Genomic DNA, 20,910 nt, shown 5'->3' with positions numbered 1-20,910 from the left:
TCGATCTTTGGAATTTTAATGCAGATTTGCAGGGAAATCAGATTATTGCCCAATATTTGACAAGAAGCTGAGGGAGGATCTCTGAAGCTTTAAAGTCAAAGTAAAAAATTCTGCTGCGTATTCCGCAATTGAGCGATAGCGAATAATAAACCAGGAGGGACTGATTACACAGAACTTTGGAGTAGAAGCATTCCCTGTTTCGTTATGAAGCCGGTGCAGTGAATGGGACTGGGTGCTGTGGCTTTACCGGTGGTGCCAGGTACGCTGGCATGGACCAAAGTGCTCCAAAGACTCACTGTGCTGTTGCTGGAGTAATGAGCGGCTCCTCCCACTGATCTTAATGAGCAATTGTTCTTGTTTTTTCCCAGAACCTTGTTTTTAGCATTCGTAGCCCATAGTGCAGCCTCAGCGCTGAGGTGTGCGGGTGCTGAGCTGCTTTTGTCCAAACCATTGAGTTTGCTCAGCCGAATGAAGAATTGAAAAGGCAAGTTGGTTCTTAAGCTAAATTTTAGGGGATTGAGTTTCATACTCAGTGAATGCTGAGTAGCTTGAGCTTCTTGTGCATCCCCCTTTCTAAGGAGCTGTGAAATTGCGGTGGAGTCATCGGCAGTGAATTGCATTGTTTTTTGCTTGGAAAGCTTTTCAGATACTGGGGAATCTAAAGCAGCTTCTCAAATTTAGAGATGCTCGGAGGGCAGTAGTTGGTAATTCCACATAGAAAATTAAAAGCAACCCCAGCGATGTTTGTTTAGCAGAAATAATTGAGTGAACTTTGATTTGGACTTCAACCTTTAAATGATTTTAAGCCAGACCTCGTTATTTTAGTCTTTTCTTTCCTAGTATGGTAGAGACAGGAGTGGATGCTGATTACACCAGGGCCGCAGCTGATGTTTAAAAAACAGCAAGAAAAGGTCACCAGCACTGATGGAAGCGATCAGGAAACTGCACTGCCTGCAAACTGCCTCTACAAGGGGGGAAAGCCAAAAGAAAAGCAGCTTGGAGACAGATCGTGTTCCTGATCCCAGCCAAGGGAAGAGATGGAACACACAGCTGGGGCCGGGGGGACAAACAAGCCTCCTGTCCTGCCCAAGCACACTGCGTTTGCTGCGGCCCATTGTGAAGCCTTTCTTTGTTGTAGCAAAGCTCATCTTCATCCTTTCTTCTGGAGAGGACGGGATTTTTAATGGTGGGGTTTTTAAGGAGGCTTGGGCTGCGTTGGCATGGGCGATTTGGGAATATCTGATATGTGAGAATACTCCTGACTCCTCCTTTTCCAACTACTGGTTTGAAACGTGAAAATGCATGAAAGGCCTTGAAAGCATTAACATTCTGAGGACCACGTCGGTGTTTCGGGGGTGATGCCGTGTCAGCACAGACAGGGGTTAAGCCAACGTGTTCAATGTGCAAATGGAACAGGCAGAGCGCACCCTGTCGCTGCAGCTCGGCTGACGAGCACAGCTTCATTAAGCCACCATACCTTAATTGCCTGTGACTTCTCCCTGCCCTGCAATGAGGGCTGCTCGAAAAAATCCCCTCTCTCACACTTGGCTTTGTCTTCACTGGGAAATACACACACATTTGACATTGCTTAACACCTTTGGCTGCGATCCACGGTTATAAGCGTGTCATACAGAAACCAGGCTCCTTAATTGCCGTTTCCATCTGGTTACTGTGCAGTGTCGGGCAGAGCTCTGCAGAAGGGCTGCCCTTCATTGTCAACGCTGTTGTAAAATGCGATACGTCGCGCTCCCAGTTTGGGAGGGTCGCTACGTCTGATTTTTATGCTTTTTTATGCTTTCCAAAGACACGGAGCGCTAGCAGCTCTTTATTTTCTCATGCGGCTTGGTGCAGACTGTGCACTAATGTGCTAGTGATTAACTTGCAACCTCGCGGTGCCAAACTCTCCAAAGTTCGCAGGCTGCCAAAATTGTGTCGTTCTCTTCGGGAGCTTTTGTATTCGGCACCGTTAGGAACCCAGAGACCCTTTCACTGCAATTACATCTTTGTTATAAGCAATTCTCTTGAACTCCAACAAAAAGCATTGCTGATGGTTTTCTGTGGTTCTTTTGCTCTGGATTAAATTATTAGCACTGAATAGGGTTTTTTTTAAAAACAAAAACGTGACTTTGAATCTTCCACTTACATTCTGCAGTTTCAGAAGTTGATGTCTAAGCAGCCGCTTTGAGAATTGCCAAAATTCGCTGGCGTGGAGCTGGGAAAGAGCCTTGTAGACACCAGCTCCTCGGAGTACGTGTTGTGAACCTGTAATGAGCGTCACCTCTCGCTCCAGGTGCCCTCGGTGTTAATTGCTGGTCCAGGGTGGTTGCGGTGGCCGCTCTCAAGGCTCCTTGGCTGCAGATCCGGGTGGGTGTTTGCCCCAGGTGGCTCCTTCCAGCCCCTTTGAACTACAACTTGTTGTAACCTTGTTTCTAACCTAAGGGTAATTGGGCTCCAACTCTGTGAAATTAAGGTTGAGAAGTTCTTTGAAACAAGGTTGCTTTCTGCAATGTTTAATGTGCTTTCCCAGGGTGTTGCAAAGCCCAAACCTGCAGGTCTTCACCTTGTTTACCTGTGCCTTTCCTAACCCAGCTTAAAAAGGTTATAAAGCAGCAGGGCTACAAATTGGAACACACGTAGGACTTGCATTTGGGGAGGCGGAGGGGAAACTCGATCTCCATTGTCAGCTTTTGGCAGAAGATCCGCATAACGCGCATTCCTCTGTGTTCCTCGGTTTCAGTAGGTTAGAACCGTGATCCTGAACTCATGGTGTTGTTTGTCTTCCGTATCAGATTGTTTCCATTAGAAGCTGTAAAAAGATACAAATGTTTTTGCTTCGCTGTGGTCATTTTGAGATACATGGGGGGGCGTGTTTCTGCGTTCTTGTTCTGATCTTTATCAGCATTTCTCAGGTTTTCCACCGCTCAGCATCTGCAGGTTCCCCAGCAGCGGGTTCCTCCCAAGCAGCCTCACATTGCCGACAGGTATTGAGTCCTTCGCTCTGCCCCAGGTCCTCAGCGCTGTCACAGAACAGGTTTGCTGTCGGTTGGACTCTAAAGATACCCGGGGTCAAAATTCATCGGATCTAAACCATGTGCTCAGCCTGTCACTGGGAAGCCCAATTTCAGAGTATCGTGTTGTATGTTTGCATTGTTCCCCCAAATATCTTCTCTTATAATGTCTCTTTTTCCACCTCGGTATTCCACAGAGTTAGAAGACAATCTGAACCTTTCCTTTTTGTTGCTCGCTGGCATTTTGGTGTCCTTGGCACATGTTCTGTTTAACTGCTCTGCCTCTTACAGTTGATTTTAAAAATCTTGGAGCTCCTCAGTACAGACTAGTAGTCTAAAGTTCTTCATTTTTACAGCCAGGATTGTTTTATTGAGGTATTTATGTGTTATGTGCCCGAGCACAGCGGTTAACTCTGATTAAGCGCTGAGCAGAGGCTGTGAAACCAGTAGTTAAGACTAATGCATTCATACAGCTTCTGCTTTTGTGTTCTCTGTGAGCAGAGGTTGGTATTAGCTCTGACTTGGGGCTGAAATCATACTATTCCAGAATAAATAACACTTTACATTTTATAAAAATAAAAATGTGTTTGCAGTTACTTCTGTCACATATGGAACAACCCAGCTGAACATGTGAGTCGCTCAGGCTGCTTCTGCCACCAAATATCTGAATTCGTGGAGTGGTACATGAGGATGGGAAACAGGGCATCCTGTAAATGGAATTGTTTCAAACAAGCTTTGTCATTCAGAATTCCACGTAATGAAGCAGTGGATATAGTGGTACATTTTTCTCTTAGAGTTCCCGCCCCTGCATATCGCAGCACTTTGTGCTTTGAGTCTGGGCCGTACGGTCTGATGGAAATGGAGATTGAAGCAAGATAATGTAACATGCAAATCTGACAATGGCTGGCGTTGCTTTGGTTCCTTGCATTGATATAATTCAGGATTATTTGAAGTCTTCATTGACTTGTTCTATAACTCCAGAGTGTTGTCTTCAGCTGGTTTAGTTCATTTTAAATGCTCATGAGCTACAAAAGCGTCTCTGGGGCTTGTTTCAAACACTGTGCTCTGTTTTTCTGTTTCAGAGGTACACGCTACAGGGTTCAACTATCAAAATGAGGATGAGAAGGTTACTCTCTCCTTCCCCAGTACTCTCCAGAAAGGTAAGAGCTGTTTCCACGCCTTCCTCTTGCCTCAACCGCATGTTTCAGTGTCCACGCTCGAAGGAGCTGGAGCAGGACAACTCTGTTCCCTGGAGCTCTGGCTGCAGATGTGCTGCTCCCGAGGAGTCTGTCCACTGCAACTCACTTTGTGAGCCTCTACAACTGAAAATGTTGTTTCACTAGCGCCCATGTTTGCTCCTCACTCCAATTATCCACTTGCTATGTGGAGTGAGGCTCAGAAGCTCTTTGTGTTAGATGCTGGTGATGTGTTTTCCTCTCAGCTCCTTGGTTTGAATAAAGCAGTTTTATTTCATCTCGACAAATACAAATATTCTAGGGTGATAATACTTCAGTGTTCCACTGGGTGGGATCTCTGGTCGAGATCAGGTTTCCCCTTTTGTGCTGAGACATCGAGGGCAGAATAAATCCTGAGACTAATTGACTTACAGGCTTGAACGCAGCCAGTGCCCCATCTCGGCTTTTGTAATGAATTCCATAGGGTGCTGTTATTACTTAGTAGCCATCCTGTATTTTTGCAAACTTTACTCAAAGGTAAGGATTGTAAGGTCATGTTTCTCAACCTGTGGTGGCGCTGCATTGTGTTCAGACGAGACGAGCACTGCAGCAGCCTCTCGCCTCCGATCGATGCTCAGATGCTGTGGTGAGTCTGGCTTGGCCTGCACTGATCTGCTGGAGCTTATTTTATGTAAGGAGAGCGATGGGTTGGAGGGGGGCTGCCAAAAAATGACGAGTGGAGAGGAGCTGAGGAGCCGTCCGAGTTCAGAAGGTCAGCGGCCCAGACCAAAGAAATGTTCTGTTTGACACATGCAAATAACAATGTCCCATCTGTTTCTCTTACAGGGACGGGGACGCTAAAGATAGACTTTGTGGGGGAGCTGAATGATAAAATGAAAGGATTTTACCGAAGTAAATACACCACCCCTACTGGAGACACTCGCTACGCTGCTGTCACTCAGTTTGAGGTACGGGCTGTGTTTCTGTTTTCAGGGAGTGTCGTTCTTAATACAGGATTTATGCTCAGAAGAAAGAAAGACACGGTTTCCTAGCTTTACCTGTACCCTTTGGGTAAATTCCAAAATCCATATTATTTGCTGCCTGCTCCTTGTGTGGATGGGTAATACTGACGGCAGCCTTTACATTGTGACTTGAAGGTCAGTGGATTCCGGATTTGGCAAATTCCCCAGCTGAGGATGATGCTGATGTGTGATGCATTGTATATGTACAATAGCTGCAGTGTTTAAGAACAGCTATTTCTTTAGATTGGGTCGTACACCTCCATATAACTTTCCTCTATGGAGTATATTAATTTTTTAACAGGACACTGACTTTATCTCAGTATCTTAACCACATCAAATTGTGAGCTGGATTCTGTCGCTGGTGTTATGTAAACCCTGGACGCAGTGACAGGATTTTATACCGTATTGTAATTTCGTAGTTATCTGCCTGGTTACATCACATCCCTGAGCACTCACCTCCCAGAAACAGGACATTTCTTGGGGGCAGTCTGCCGACAGAATATAAATAGGTGGTCTTGTACATCTGGGCTGTGAATGCCTGGGTGCCCTCTGCTCTCACATGACTGAGCTTTGCTCCTCTCATGACTCTGCTAAATTTTGCTCAGATTGTAGAATTCCATCAGAGCACAGAGCGCTTTTCAGCTGCAGCTTTTTAAACCGAGAGTGAAATAACTTACCACACTATGAATAAAACACTACTGCAGAGGTTGAGAGCGTCAATGAAGAGGCTCTACACCAGTGACCACCCATCATTCGCCCGATTTCTTACCTGTAATTTTTTGTGTATGTTTTATTGCCACAATCTCTTGTGATTTATTTGTTTAATGCTCTTATTTCCTCCAGGCTACTGATGCTCGCAGAGCTTTCCCTTGCTGGGATGAGCCTGCGATTAAGGCAACATTTGATATTTCTTTGGTGGTTCCTAAAGACAGAGTAGCTTTGTCAAACATGGTAAGTTCTTGATGTTCAAGTTGGGATGTGGGTAACACACTTTAGACAGCAGCTGATAGCTAGTGTGCTCAGTTGCTGTTGCAGTAATTGAGTATCGCTTAAATATTATAAAAGCACACCTCCATATAGAATGGGGTGCTTTAATTAGGAGGGCAACCACATTATGGTCTCTATAAAATCATAAAAGTTGTCCTTTCATTTTAGATGCGTGACTCACCGTGATGAAATAATCGGGTGTGTTGTGTAACGTGGTTTCACTTCCATGAAACTAACTGCTCCCCTTTCATTTTGGAAGAACGTCATTGACCGGAAGCCGTACCCGGACGACGAGAACCTGGTGGAAGTGAAGTTTGCTCGCACGCCCATCATGTCGACGTACCTCGTGGCGTTCGTGGTGGGAGAGTATGACTTTGTGGAGGCCAGATCCCTGGACGGCGTCCTGGTGCGCGTTTACACGCCGGTGGGCAAAGCGGAACAAGGAAAGTTTGCGCTAGAGGTAAATGCGCTCAGGGCTTGGAGACACTAGGCTTGGTACTAAGCAGAATTTCAGTTGTGGATAAACTAATGTGTACAATGCCAAAACCATAGGGTTTAATTCCATTTCAGTGATGTAGATTTGGTCCAAAGATGCTGAGAAGCACCAGCGGGCGGGCTGGGAGCAAAAAGGGGTGGGAGTTTTCCAACCCGTTGTGCTCTGGGAGCTGGAAATGGGGCTACTGGAAGAAAACTTGTACGCTACTTTTTAGGCTACTTTCAGTCATCAGTTTGCAAGTTTTGCTAATTGTTCCCAGGTAACATTTCTCCTCTTGTTTCTTACAGGTTGCTGCTAAAACTCTGCCTTTTTATAAGGATTACTTCAATGTTCCTTACCCTCTTCCTAAAATTGATCTCATAGCTATTGCAGACTTTGCTGCTGGTAAAGTAACTCGCTTTATTGATGACCTGTATTTTATTTGAATTTTAAACATTTAGGAAGAGGTGTGTATCAATATCAATAAACCTTTGTATTTATTTTATAAAGGTGCCATGGAGAACTGGGGCCTTGTTACTTATAGGTATGCTGTTAAAATACTGTCTTTCCCCCCTCTTTATTCACTAATTCTTGGACGTAATCGCATTAGTTTTAGGGAGGTATCATCCCAAATAAGGCTGAGCAAATACCTTCAACTCCTGCTTGGGTTTGGATGATTTGGACTCCTGCAGCAGCGTACGTTGTTGCGCAGGTCTCGGGAAGGCAAGAATGAGCCGTTAGCGCCGCGTCCCGGGGCGGGAGGTGTTGAAGGGTCTGGCAGCGCTGCCTGTTCTGCACGAGAACTTTTCCTGGCCACTTTTTCCCCTGTAAAAGCTCCGTACTCACTGCCACAGCTGGGGGAGTTTCATATTTTATGTCGTAGGCAAGTTGGTAAATTTAGCAACCACAGTATAACCATGTGGATATGAGTAAAGCAAAAAAGCTTAACTTGCCTTCCTTTTCAGTTTTATTTTTTGTTGTTCATCTAATCAAGCTTTCACACTTTTGCTTGATATTATTACATTATCCGCGCTCACTGATTTTCCATCATTTTGTACGATATTGGTCTTGTAAGCTTTGCACTTCAAATCTCGAAATACTTTGAATTTCTTCTGCTGAACTTTTAATTTGGCCTTACAAATTTGACATGGAAATTCCAGTCCCGGTTTAAAATCTTCATGTTTGCCTATCGCAATTCTGATGGAATCTGATATTTTACTCCCTGTGGGGCAAAAAAACCCCAAAAAATCCTGAATGAGCAGAATTTTTGGAAACCTTTCTTAATTGTGCTGTTAATTTGTCCCCCCTTGTGCTTAGTTTGGCACATTTGCCTTATCCCTTTGGGGACAGATTTGGGCACCGTCTCTACTTCGAGATGCAGGTTTTGCCCCTTGGAGTTGCCTCAGTCCAGCAGTTCTTTAAGTGACTGATCTGCCAAGCCCTGGAGTGTTCATAGGTTGTGTATGTCAGTGCTTGTGCAAGCGTGTGCAAGTGTGTACACGTGTGTGTGAGTGTGTGTGCAAGCCTGTACACGCGTGTGCGAGTGCAGTGACAAGTGGAACACGGCTGGTTGTGCAAGAGCAGTTAGAATTAAGGTTCCTAGATCCTGTAGCCGAGCTATTTTATAACTAAAGGATGCACTTTCTCGTTCCTGCCTGCCTTTCTGCACTTTTCTTGCATGCCGTAAGGAATTCTTGCTCCAAAGCATTCCAACAGCTGTGGAACTTACCAAAATAATGGCTAAACTGAAATAGCTTCTTTGTTTTTTCAGTTGTATTGACCACTTTTTAGCTTGCTTAGGTAATTTAACCTTCTTTTGCTTGCATTTTTTCCCTAGGCACGTACCACTCTGTTCAGTTCTCTTTCTCTCTTGAATACAGGGAGACCGCGTTGCTCATTGACCCCAAAAATTCCTGTTCTTCCTCTCGCCAGTGGGTTGCTCTGGTTGTGGGACATGAACTTGCCCATCAGTGGTTCGGAAACCTTGTGACCATGGTATGTAATCATTACGTTTTCTTTATGTGCTTCACATCATCTGTTATTTCATGTGTTCCCTTTATAGCAGGCATGCTATGCTTAATATAAAAAAAAAGAAGCATTTAAATAGTGCTTTATTACCACTTTCTTCTTTACCAGCGTGTTCTTTAGAAGCATCCCTAGATCTTCTCTGTACAATCATAGAATCGCTTAGGTTGGAAAAGACCTTTGAGATACGTGATGTTCAGTTGTTTGAACATTGTCCTGGTCAGAGCTGGAGGTTATTTTGGCTCGTCAGGTTCCTTTGAAGCAGTAATCCGCTGTTTCCAATCCGGTCGGCACGATCCGTTGGGTTTTCATACCGAGCAGACGTATCACGGCAAATTATTCTAGTCTGGGAGCTGAAAAGTTGCTCAGTAGTAACTCACACAAATTAATTGGGATATACGGAGGAAACCCCTATCTGAATGTACTAAAGTAGGCCAGTAGCAGCTTATTTTTGCTGTTGACTTATTCCTGGTTAAATGAAGCTGTTGGAATGTTGGTTGATTCTGTGTTTTGTCTCCCCAGGAATGGTGGACCCACCTGTGGCTGAACGAAGGCTTTGCCTCCTGGATCGAGTACCTGTGTGTGGATCACTGCTTCCCCGAGTATGACATCTGGACCCAGTTTGTTTCTGCCGATTACACGCGAGCCCAAGAGCTCGATGCCTTAGACAACAGTCACCCTATTGAAGTGAGTTCTGTCTCTGCTGTTGATTCTCTCCCTTTTTTGCCTTGTCAGCTCTGCATAAGCTTTTTTCCTATTAAGGAAAAAGGGAACTTTGCAGTCGTTCACAATGCAAAGGAAAATCTAAGGTTCCATTTCCCGAGTATTTATTGTTCCCTGTCCCAGAATTAAACAACTTCCACTGATTCTTTTTGTTTTGTTTAGTTGGGTTTTTTTGCTTTCGGGTCAGTGTTGAACCAAAGGACTGAAGCAAAATCCCCAAATCTATTTGATTAAATAGCAAAAGCTTAATTAAAGTATTTTTAACCTATAAACCAATTCTAACCCAGCCATACATGACAAAGTTTAATTGACTAGGTGCAGAGATTCCACTAATACAATTTAGTGATGGATACACCTGTGCTTTCTTCAGTGGGAAATGTCAATTCCTTAAACACTAGAACAAGCCAAATCAAAATCTTCTGGCATTTAAAGTAGTTCTCACTGTTAATTATCCCGTTTACCACAGGTTAGTGTTGGCCATCCCTCCGAAGTAGATGAAATATTCGATGCTATTTCTTACAGCAAGGGTGCATCTGTGATCCGAATGCTACACGACTACATTGGCGATGAGGTAAAATGGTTGTTGTTAAAAAGCCAAACGTAGATTGTAAAATCTTTTCTTTTTTCAGCTAAAAATACTGTTTTTAAAAAAAAATATTTAAATCTGTGTTTTCTATATTTTGAAAACTCTTCTCCAATTTGGGCTCTATTTGAATTCACCTGGGCAAAATAAGATAGTGGGAAAATATGAAGGGAGTCCCAGTTGTACATACTGATCCTAAGATGTCGTGGCTGATTTTTGAACATAAACGCAGCGCAGAGGGAGGATAGAAAGGACTCGGTTCTGGTGCCATTACAGATTCCATTGTGTGTTCCCAGGACTTTCGGAAAGGAATGAATTTGTATTTAACGAAGTTCCAGCAGAAGAACGCCGCTACAGGTAACTGCTGGTTGTTATGTGATTGATAATATTGATTTCTGAAGGCAAAACTTTTCGTGCTAAAGTGGGTGTCTGACAGCTCACAGCACTTTCTTTATTTGAGCCCTTTTTCTGCATCGGGCAGAAATGTGCATCGTGCTCTACCAGCCACAACCAGCCCATGTTCACCCAACTCTTTTGGCTTATTACATGAAAAATCAAGGGAAAACGTTCTTCTGCTTACCGTGAATATTTAATGCTCATATTTATTATACTTTATCACAACGTGGATCAATTGCATTGTTTTAGTAGCAAAGAGGCTTTCTCCCCTCTCTTCCCCATGAGTGGTTTAAACAATTTATTTACTTTGCCTGCCGTATGTTACAATTCAATAAAAACACAAGCCAAAATGTGAAGGGTGAAGTGGAATAATGATAATGATAATAATAATGATGATAATAATAATAGAGGCTCCCACCCCTAGTGCCCATGGAGGGTGTTCAGCAGTGTCGCATGTGTCCCGCTCCTCCTCACTCCGTTTTGTTCCGCAGAGGATCTCTGGGAGAGCCTGGAAAAAGCCAGCGGGAAACCCATCGCTGCTGTGATGAACACGTGGACCAAACAGATGGGATTTCCGCTCATTTACGTGGAAGCCGAACAGGTAAATATAACCCTGTGTTCTTCAGCACTTTGGAGCAAAAATTCTGCCTTTTGCTGTGTTTTAGGGTCAATTTTAGTAGTATCTTGTCATTTAAGAAATAATTTGGGATCAGGAGGCCGTACAGGGGGGTTGTTTGGTGACAAATCTGTGGAGGGAGGGGAATTGCAGCTCACTCGAGGAACCTGCTGCAAGGACTATGGAATTCTTTGCTGTTTGCTGGGGGAATCTCTGCCCCGGCTCCCCTGGCCGCATGTTTTGCTGCTCGCTCGGGTTTAACCGTGTTTATTCTACAGGATGGCAGGGACAGGATTGCTGGCTGGAAGCTGAAATCAGACAACAAACGTAAATGAGAAACAGGGCATGTATGTTTTAACAGTACTAAATGCGTTGGAATGATTCTCGAGGTAGCTCCTCTTTCCAGAACAGATTACAAGCTACTCCATTTAACAGAGGACACATGAATGTGTTGTGATACACAGAAGCTGAGATCAGATCTTCTGATAATTCCTTATTATTCCTTTTTGTCTCTCAGCAAGAAGATGACAAAGTGTTGAAGTTAGTCCAGAAGAAGTTCTGTGCCAGCGGACCATATACTGGTAAGATGAGCACAGGAGCCGGTTGTTCTTTGCTTTTCACGCCATGGCAGCAATTTGGAGAGGTGAAATCGCTGCAGAGCAGCCAGGAGCTCTGCGTGCTTGAAGTATTCATTAAAACTTTAGAAAATCTACGGTTGTGTCTTCTTGCATGTGTGGTTTCCATGTCCTCCTTGCATTTTTAACTCATTTCCCTTCAGATTTGTGCTTTTTTAGATTTAAAGATAAGTAACCTTGCTTAAACCGCTGCTGCAACTTGTCCTAACGTCAGGCCGAGTTTCTCAGTGCTGTGCATGTAGGTTTTTTTCCTTAGGCCTTTTTGGTGCTTCTTCTCTTAGGGGAGGATTTTCCCATGTGGATGGTGCCCATAAGTATTTGTACAAGTGACGACCCCACGTGTGCCAAAATGCAAATATTGATGGACAAACCAGAGCTCACCTTGGTTTTGAAAGATGTCAAACCAGACCAGTGGGTGAAGGTGAGTTCTCACAAAGGGGAAAGTATCACTGGGAATAACTTCAATTGTCACCATCATGTTCCCTTGTATTTCATTTTCCTCTTCTCTTCCCACCCCCAGAACCTTCAGTTTCCTGCATTTAATCTTCTCAGTGCACAACTACCCTAATTCAGTGCAGTTTCCTTGCTCCTGGTTTTAATTGTAGCCTCTGTTTCTTTAGGTCAGCTCTCTCTCGTTTCTTAGTCATCATTTCTTCTTTGAAATCTTAAGCCTTTCTTCCTTACCTACGATTTCTGTTATTTAAATGATAGCGACTGACTTCTCCGACCTATGACGCTTTGAGAAATTTCTAGTGGTTCAAAAATTGTTTTAAAAAATGGTTATTTGTTCTTTACTCTTAATTCTTTTCCTCTTCTGGTCCATTTCAGTTAAACCTTGGCACAGTAGGGTTCTACCGTACCCAGTACAGCCCTGACATGCTGGAGAGTTTAATACCAGCGATCAAAGACCTCTCCCTACCGCCCGTGGACAGGCTGGGCCTGCAGAACGATCTCTTCTCTCTGGTAAGCGACGCTTTGCTCTCCGTCTAACAGCGAGAGCTACAAAAACTGCAGAAATCCCTGTCTGAAGAGCCACCCCCAGTTTCTTGAGGCCAAAGTGCCACATACAGCGATGAGCCTGGCAAGTTCTAACTTATATGACAAGATTTAAACCCTATAGAAGCGATCTGGCTATAGTTCCCATTGCACTGTTTTCTGTAGGGGTGCTTTTTTTACAAATTGTTTGAGAACTTCCTTCTTGTAACTCATCAAAATAAGGATATTCTAATGATCCCCTCCATGACTTTATCAAATACTTTCAGCATCAAGCGTAGAACTGTCTTTGTGATGCTGTGAAGCGGTTAATGTGAAGTTTTCCCAGCAGAGGTGGAAAGGCAGTTCTTCTTGTATTAATTCATGGCAAGCACGAAGCAAAAATCCCTTTTGCAGTTTTTACACTCTCAATTTAATGAAGAGCAAAATGAAATCTCTAAATCTTTAGAGTTTTTAGCTAGAGTAAGTTCGGTGGGTGTCGTATCTGGCTGAGAATAACTCTGGGGTTTTGCTTTTTCTTGCCAACGTTGCTGCAACTCTGTTAAGTCATTTAATTTCCTTTTCTTGTTTGCAAAATGTGTTTATAATTATAGAGAAGTGTCCTTGTAAAGCGCTTACCTGTGTGTGAGCAGACGGCCCAGGTGCTTCCACTGCTGTTAATTCACCTCAGCAGAACCCCGACAGAAAATAACGTGCAAGATGAACTGGGAAGACTGTAAAATAACACGATGAGCTATTAAACATCTTTAATTCTGTTTGGAAGGAAGATTAATCTGTGTCTTTTCCTCTCTCAGGCCCGAGCTGGAATCATTAGCACTGTAGAGGTTCTAAAGGTCATGGAAGCTTTTGTGAATGAGCCCAATTACACGGTGTGGAGCGACCTGAGCTGTAACCTGGGCATCCTCTCCACGCTCCTGTCCCACACCGACTTCTATGAGGAAATCCAGGTGTTCGTGAAAGATGTCTTTTCACCCATAGGGGAGAGACTGGGATGGGACCCCAAACCTGGAGAGGGTAGGAAACTTCTGCTGTGAAATCCAGTAGTGGTTTTGAACAACTCGTGTAAATAAACCATCACGATTTTGGGAAAGGGGAGAGAAGGGAGGAAGAGGAATCTGAAGGAGGCATTCAGGGGTGTTTCTGTACTGAAAAACAGACAGTCCCAAACCCCCAAAACAACCCTCTATGGAACACAAGATAAAATGGTAAAATTTGCCCCTAGCTGGTCACTGATTGATAAAAATTCTCTGCTCTAGCTTTGCGTTTGTAGGAGTGCATGAAACTTATTAGACTGCAGGGATGGAAAGCCATGGTTGTGCATGTTTACTTGTCCTACTCAGCCCTGTTATAGATGCGAATGGTTAATATTACTGACCCAGCTCAGGTCACAGGCCTGGCCTGTTGTGTTTGGGCCACAATCATCTTCTGACCCTCCTGCCTTAAAAATAATCAACGTATTCTCCAGTTGGCACCAAGGAGCGTGGGAAAAGGCCTAGTTTCTTTAGATATCCTCAAGCACGTGGAAGGACCGTTACACAGCTCTTCCCTGATCACTCTGACTGGAAGAACGCTTCATTTAATTGCTGAACTGTGTCTCCAAATAGTTATATTTTCCCTCCTGCTCACTTTTCAGGTCACCTAGATGCCCTTCTGAGAGGTCTGGTCTTGGGCAAACTGGGCAAAGCCGGGCACAAGGCAACGCTAGAGGAAGCCCGACGCCGATTTAAGGATCACGTGGAAGGAAAACACATTCTGTCAGCCGACCTGAGGAGTCCTGTAGGTTGCTGGGAATGTCGGTTCTAAAAGACTGTCCCCACTTGCTTATTGTAATTGCGAGAATAGGGAAGGTAGAGGGAACCAGTGTGGAGCTGTGAGGACAACTGGTTTTGGCAGAGATGGTGGGGGCTTGGATAAGTCCAGTTATGAAGAAAATTATACTGGGAAGCGTGATACAAACATCCCTGTGCTTCCTGAGTCAAGTGAGCCTCATCTGCCATGGCCAATACTTCATCAGAACTAATTAGCTCGGCTGTATCTGCGTTAACTGCCACAGTCCAGCTCTGGATTGTGCTGCTTTTTTGGGGTTTGAAGACAATATTGAAGTGCAGTGCTGGACCTGAGCTGACTCCTCATCCCCATCCACCCGTGACCAGCCCACGTGCTCCAGGTTTCAAAGCTCTGGTGAAGTGCAGGGACCAGGGAGGAGCACAACATCCAGGTGGATGCGATGCACTCACTAGCTACATGTTGTGGGGTACAGAGATTTCTTGGTCGGGCGTTTTGCTGTGGTCGAAATTACCAAAATCACACTGAAGTTGAGGAAGAGGTAAAGGAGTTGGTGAATGTTTAAAATCCAGTCTTAAAACACAGATGGGATCAGTGTTTCTATCTTCCAGATCTGCTTGCTTATTGGAAACCTGACCCAAATATGTAGAAATCGACTGTTGCATTTCTGAAAGCGTGAGTTTTAAAGGACATTCCTTGTTTCTGCTCTTAGGTGTATGTAACTATTTTGAAGCATGGAGACAGTACAACTTTAGACACTATGCTGAAGGTGAGCGCTCTCTTTGTTAACATTGCCAGCTTACCCCATGAAAAGCTAAACATTCCACCCTACAAGTTCCTCTAAGAGGTAGTTTATCTGCAAACAGGCTCAGCCTGATGTTCTACAGACCATGTGAATGCAGGAACTCCATGATGATGTTCCCTGCTCCGTGTGTGGTGTGAAATTGCCATCTAGTGGATTGTTCCGTCTCTTTTTATCAGGATTATTTGCCAGTGCTTGGAGGCACGGTCCTACTTGACCTTATCTAAGCAGTGGTGAAGATCAGTTTATTCCTAATGGTACTTGTGATGTACGTGTAATGAGGTCCGTAATGCTGATAGCTGCAGGATGATTCATGAACCGGTTTTGTTCGTCACATATTAAGCTTGAAGATTAATCCAGAGCTCTAGTGTACGCAGCAAGTTCAGGAGTGCGTTTAATACCGTGCGCTAACGTTATTCACTTTGGCTTTGAAGCTTCACAAGCAAGCGGACATGCAGGAGGAGAAGAACCGAATTGAACGGGTTCTTGGAGCCATCTCGCAGCCAGAACTGATTCAAAAAGTTCTCACCTTTGCACTTTCAGTAAGTTATTGGAAAAGCTGCTGCTTCCTTACCCCGTGAGAACGATGAGTGTGCTCGAAGCACTCGGTGACAGAGCGCTGGGATGCGCTAGAATAGGAGGAACAGTCTTAACCATCAAATCTTTGAGCCGTGTCTTAAATATTGTGGAGGGAAAACATTGACAGATGAGGCGTAGAAATGTATAAATCCAATTTAGGGTGGAAATGCATAAAACCAACCTGCTGTTTATGTTGAAACAGTCTTGAATAGTTGTGTACGTTTTCATTTGCAGGAAGAGGTACGTCCCCAGGACACTGTGTCCGTCATTGGCGGAGTAGCCGGAGGCAGCAAGCAGGGCAGGAAAGCTGCTTGGAAATTTGTAAGGGACAATTGGGAAGAACTTTATAATCGATACCAAGGTGGATTCTTAATATCCAGACTAATAAAGGTACGTGCAGCTGGGAGAAAAGCCCCGGTCACGTAGGTGAGCAAAACTAAACTGCTGTATTTGAAATACTAAACGCTCACCCTTGGTTAATGTTTCTTCCCTCAGCTAACAGTGGATGGATTTGCAAATGATAAAATGGCCGCAGAAGTTAAGGTAAGAAATTTTAATTAAAGAAGCAATTAACTTAATCTGTGACAAACGTGGCGTGCTCTACACTCTTAGCACTTGATGGAAGAGCCGTGAGTTTCTACGTGGGTTTTGGTTTCAGACTGTGGCTCTGCCTCTGTTTTGACTGTTGTGTCCCGGTGTTGCGCTGCTGTGGGCTGAGTTATGTGAGCGCGTGTGTGCGAGTCCCCGTGTCACCTTGTCCCGTGCGTTAGCGGGGGGTGATGTGCCAAACCCTGGGTAGAGCTCCCTCGTGTGAACACCCCCGCCCATCAACCGATCGTCGTGTTCAGAGCCGCGGCCGCCCCTGTGCGGGTTTCTCAGCTGTTCACAGCCGGTCGATCTTGTCCATTCTGGAGGAAGAAATGTGAGAATATTCAGCGAAACCCTTGAGAGCTGCTGGTGCTTGGAGGTCATTACGCGACTGAGGTAGAACGCTGAGAAACCTGATGCCTTGACAAATGCTTTTGCAAACCGGCCTTAGGCTTCCGCTCTCGTCTTCTTCCAAGTATCCAGAAATACCCACTTGATTTGCTGCTCGCTCGTTGCCTCCCAGTGAGGGACGGAGTTAATCTCTAAGTGCCACTTGCTGGCCCTGGCAGCGAGGACGGGACAGGACAAGACGTGGCGTTTGGGCTGCTTTGTGCAAACGTGGCTTTTTCACACCTGGAGTATTGTGTCCAGTTGTGGCCCCTCAGTTCCAAAGGACAGGGAACTGCTGGAGAGAGTCCAGCGCAGCCACCAAGATGCTGCAGGGAGTGGAGCATCTCCCGTGTGAGGAAAGGCTGAGGGAGCTGGGGCTCTGGAGCTGGACAAGAGGACACTGAGGGGGGACTCACTGCTGGGGATCAATATGGAAAGGGGCAGTGTCAGGAGGATGGAGCCAGGCTCTGCTGGTGACAACCAGGGACAGGACAAGGGGCAATGGGTGCAAACTGGAACACAGGAGGTTCCACTTAAATTTGAGAAGCAACTTGTTCCTGGTGAGGGTGTCAGAGCCTGGCCCAGGCTGCCCAGGGGGGTTGTGGAGTCTCCTTCTCTGCAGACATTCCAACCCGCCTGGACACCTTCCTGTGTAACCTCATCTGGGTGTTCCTGCTCCATGGGGGGATTGCACTGGATGAGCTTTCCAGGTCCCTTCCAACCCCTGACATTCTGGGATCCTGTGACACGGCACTTAGAAAATGGAAAAATAATGAAAAATAATCAGTTGTTGATTCTGTTAATTAAATCTGCCCAGCAGCAAAAGCAGCTCTCGAAAACTATGTGTATAAAAGGAATAGCTGGTCCCCCCCTCCAGCCAGCACAGCAGGTTAAGGGAGAACATCACCTGCGGTGTCGGTGGGAGCAAACCACACAAACCATAGTCAGACAAAGCATAGAATTCACCAGATTTCTGTATAACCCGGGGAATTTGGCCACTTAAGAACTTAGGGATGGTCGTGTGCTTTTTCCACAGGCCTTTTTCGAGAGCCACCCGGCCCCGTCGGCCGAACGCACTGTCCAGCAGTGCTGCGAGAACATCCTGCTGAACGCGGCCTGGCTGAAACGAGACGCCGACAACATCCACCAATATTTCCTGCAGCGCAAGGCCCCCCCGGCCGCCGTGTGAGCCCCCGGTCCTGCTGCCGCCTCATGGGGAGAGAGGGAGGAGCGACCCGACAGCCGATTCACATGCCAAGAATTTGGAGTCTTTTTCTCAAACCAATGGGGATTGGACAATGAATGTAGTTAACTGGTTCCTGCTCACACTCCAGATTTAAAATCCTATTGAAATTATCAGCAATTCAGCAAAAAAACAAAACAAAACAAAAAGAAAGAAAAGCGAGAGAGAGAGAGAAAAAAAAATCTGTAAATATGATAGTAATAAAATAGAACATAACAAAACTGTGAAACTTCCTCAAGCCTTGTCAGTGGTTACAATATTTAACACCTCCCTCCTGACACTCTTATTGACAGATGTTCTGGTTTTTTACACCCTCCCCTCCAAAAACAAAAGGAGCCCAGTGGTTTCTAGGTCAGCGGAATTTAGCGGAGGGTCTGGGGCAGGAACGGGTCGATGCCCCGAGCGTTGGGAACAGGTCCCTGGACAGGCAGGTAGCTGGTGTAACGTAGAGTCTGCGCGAGGCTTTGGGGAGCTGCTCCCGCACCCCCAGCCAAGGACAGTAGGTTCCCTCCCTCTTGTGTTACCTCTCAGCAAAGAGACAAATGTTCTGTTGCTCCTCGGTTTTTCTCCTCGGTTCCACTCGCTGATGTCCTTCTTAGAGATAACAGAATTGTAAGGAAACATCTTCCATAGCCACATTAAATAAGAGAAAGATTCATGCGATTTATGATTATTATTTCTTTTTCCTAACTGAATCGCACCCTCAAACTGCATGCAGATGGGGAGATAACCGCTGTCCCGCTGCTGTCAGGGCAGGTCTCTTCTCTTCAAGACACCGTCACTTGTCTAAAAGATGCAGCTTGTTCGATCTCCTCATGGCCGTAGCAGCTCTAGCTTTTCGTTCCTTTCTGTGATGTTGATGGTAATTTGATTCAGAAGCCTTAAATTAGTGATGACTGGCGTGCTGATGAAGTCTAAGCTGTGTGCCATCATTTCCTCCACAAAGCAGCGTCTACTAACCAGACACAACACCCTCTAATACCAAGGTTGGAGTTCCATATATATATTATTATTATTTTTTTTTAAATTTAACAGGAATTCGTATTTGGTGTGGCTTAACTGTATTTCAGAAGGTCATCAGACTAACTGTCAGACTGCTTCCCTGAAACATTTTTGTGCTATTGTTTAAAAGAGAAAAGACAACGAAACAAAAACAAACCACAATTAAAACAGTTGGCGTTAATAAAAATGTCAATGTGAAACTCATGGCCCCATCTTGTGTTCTGTTCGAAGCCCGAACGAGCGGCCAAAGGACCCGGAGCTCCCAGGAGCCGAAAAGCTGCTTCTCCACGTCCTGCGGTGGGTTTGGGGCTTGGGGAGCTGGAATCTGCAGCAACGTTGTAGTCGAGCGCTAAAGAACTAACCTGGACGGAATACGGAAGGTAAAGGGGGGGAAAAAACAGGTGGAAAAGCAAATTTCTATTAAACAAAGCAATTTGTATTAAACAAAACGCCTGGGAAGCTGAGGAGCGTTGTGAGAGGGAATAGTTTATTGTGCAAACGCCGCTGCGATGGGCCAGGGCAGGGACGCGCCAAAACGGGCCCGTTTGGGTCGTACGCTCAGAAACGCGACCGAAACGCGACTTGTGCTCGTCCCATCGTTCCCGCTGGATTTCCAGCCGTCAGCACCGCCGTCTCTTCTGCCTCCTGCACACGGACAAAATACCGCGCGGCGCTGCGATTCTGCCCCGCGCCGGGTGAAACGCGCGGGAGCGCGGCCGCGGCGACGCTGCGGTGCCTCCGAACAATGCCAATGGCATGAGAGCGACAAAAACAACAGGCTCGTGGTCGCTGAGCAAACTGAATGGTCGCGGCAGCCGGGCTCCGGCTCCCCTCCCGCACAGAAACGCGGTTTTAAAGCCTCCTGCAAGTACCTTTGGGGTTTGGCCGCTTAATGCGGAATCATCTTTTGTTCTGCTGGAGCTCAGGACCAGAACAGAAGTTGGAGTGGGCGAGATTATTAAGGATATTGCCCAGAATTGGGCGTATTCGTGCGGCGCGGTGTCCCGACCGACAGAAATTGGCTTTTAACGCTATCTACTCAAGTTAAAACCCATTTAAAGAAAACTCGACCCATTCTTTCTTCCCTTTCTCTGGTTTCTGTGTCAAATCTGATCGGATGAGATTTGCAGTTTCAAATGTGTCATTTCCTACCCCATCAGCTTTAGATAATTGAGTTTTAAGGAAATCTCAACACATCCATTTGTTTGCTTTTCAGTAAAACTAACAAAAGCAGCTGAAATCCAGACCGGGAGCTGATAGGAAACCAGTTTGATGCTGTGCTGGTATGGAACGGTTGGGCAACTGCACCGCGTTTGGCCCCGCGACACCAAAATAAGCTGGAAACGGAGGTTTTTCAGCTGTTTTGGGAGGAACCGCGGTGGGTGGGGACTGGGGGACGATATGGATCCAGTGTTGCTGCTGACACAGCCCGGGAAGCGGCCCCACCATTGAAATTAATAACAATCGCATGTGTGAACCCTCTGCAACAAAATACACATCCCTGGCTACAGTCGTTGCTTTGATGTTCTCAAGACTCTTACACATGGGATAGAATAATATAGAATGTGTCAGAGAAGGCATAAACACGCCATGTGGATGCAGAATGAGCTGGGCAAGAGCTTGCAAATCGGGTTTACTCCCCAAAATACCAGATTTCAGGCTACAATTTTACGTAGTGTACATGGAATGCAGCGTCTGGACAGACATTGTTTGCTGCCCCAAATGCCGGGGGGTCTTTACTCTTGGGCTCTTTCAGAGTTTTGCTTTTATTACAGAAGAGCTACATTTGTGCTTTAGGGGTAAAATTATTGACGTTCAAGTGAAAACGTGTGGGGAAAACACACGTGTGTGCCAAAACGTGGAGGCAAAGAGGACGCGGAGCT

General features: G+C 45.5%; 1 protein-coding gene across 2 annotated transcripts in view; it reads left to right on the top strand.

The window, feature by feature from the left end:
- NPEPPS (aminopeptidase puromycin sensitive) overlaps positions 1 to 19,227 on the top strand; it is a 28,259-nt gene extending 9,032 nt beyond the window's left edge. The window contains exons 3-24 of one of the 2 annotated variants that reach the window (XM_080359856.1): positions 4,091 to 4,168; positions 5,030 to 5,151; positions 6,049 to 6,156; positions 6,452 to 6,652; positions 6,976 to 7,072; positions 7,178 to 7,211; positions 8,548 to 8,662; positions 9,215 to 9,379; positions 9,882 to 9,986; positions 10,295 to 10,355; positions 10,886 to 10,995; positions 11,528 to 11,591; positions 11,927 to 12,066; positions 12,474 to 12,608; positions 13,433 to 13,652; positions 14,272 to 14,414; positions 15,136 to 15,192; positions 15,660 to 15,767; positions 16,039 to 16,194; positions 16,300 to 16,347; positions 16,684 to 16,788; positions 17,819 to 17,927. In XM_080359856.1, the coding sequence (XP_080215982.1) occupies positions 4,091 to 4,168; positions 5,030 to 5,151; positions 6,049 to 6,156; positions 6,452 to 6,652; positions 6,976 to 7,072; positions 7,178 to 7,211; positions 8,548 to 8,662; positions 9,215 to 9,379; positions 9,882 to 9,986; positions 10,295 to 10,355; positions 10,886 to 10,995; positions 11,528 to 11,591; positions 11,927 to 12,066; positions 12,474 to 12,608; positions 13,433 to 13,652; positions 14,272 to 14,414; positions 15,136 to 15,192; positions 15,660 to 15,767; positions 16,039 to 16,194; positions 16,300 to 16,347; positions 16,684 to 16,752 (2,336 nt within the window). In that variant the 3' untranslated portion in view covers positions 16,753 to 16,788; positions 17,819 to 17,927. Of the gene's footprint in view, positions 1 to 4,090; positions 4,169 to 5,029; positions 5,152 to 6,048; positions 6,157 to 6,451; positions 6,653 to 6,975; positions 7,073 to 7,177; positions 7,212 to 8,547; positions 8,663 to 9,214; positions 9,380 to 9,881; positions 9,987 to 10,294; positions 10,356 to 10,885; positions 10,996 to 11,527; positions 11,592 to 11,926; positions 12,067 to 12,473; positions 12,609 to 13,432; positions 13,653 to 14,271; positions 14,415 to 15,135; positions 15,193 to 15,659; positions 15,768 to 16,038; positions 16,195 to 16,299; positions 16,348 to 16,683; positions 16,789 to 17,818 lie in introns of both variants that reach the window. The other variant, XM_080359855.1, reaches the window with a different exon arrangement.
- The last annotated feature ends 1,683 nt before the right edge of the window (positions 19,228 to 20,910 follow it).

Source organism: Nesoenas mayeri (assembly GCF_963082525.1).
Source record: "Nesoenas mayeri genome assembly, chromosome: 26".
Lineage (NCBI taxonomy): Eukaryota > Metazoa > Chordata > Aves > Columbiformes > Columbidae > Nesoenas > Nesoenas mayeri.
Note: the sequence above shows the minus strand (reverse complement) of the source record. Positions and strands in the feature narration are given on the sequence as shown.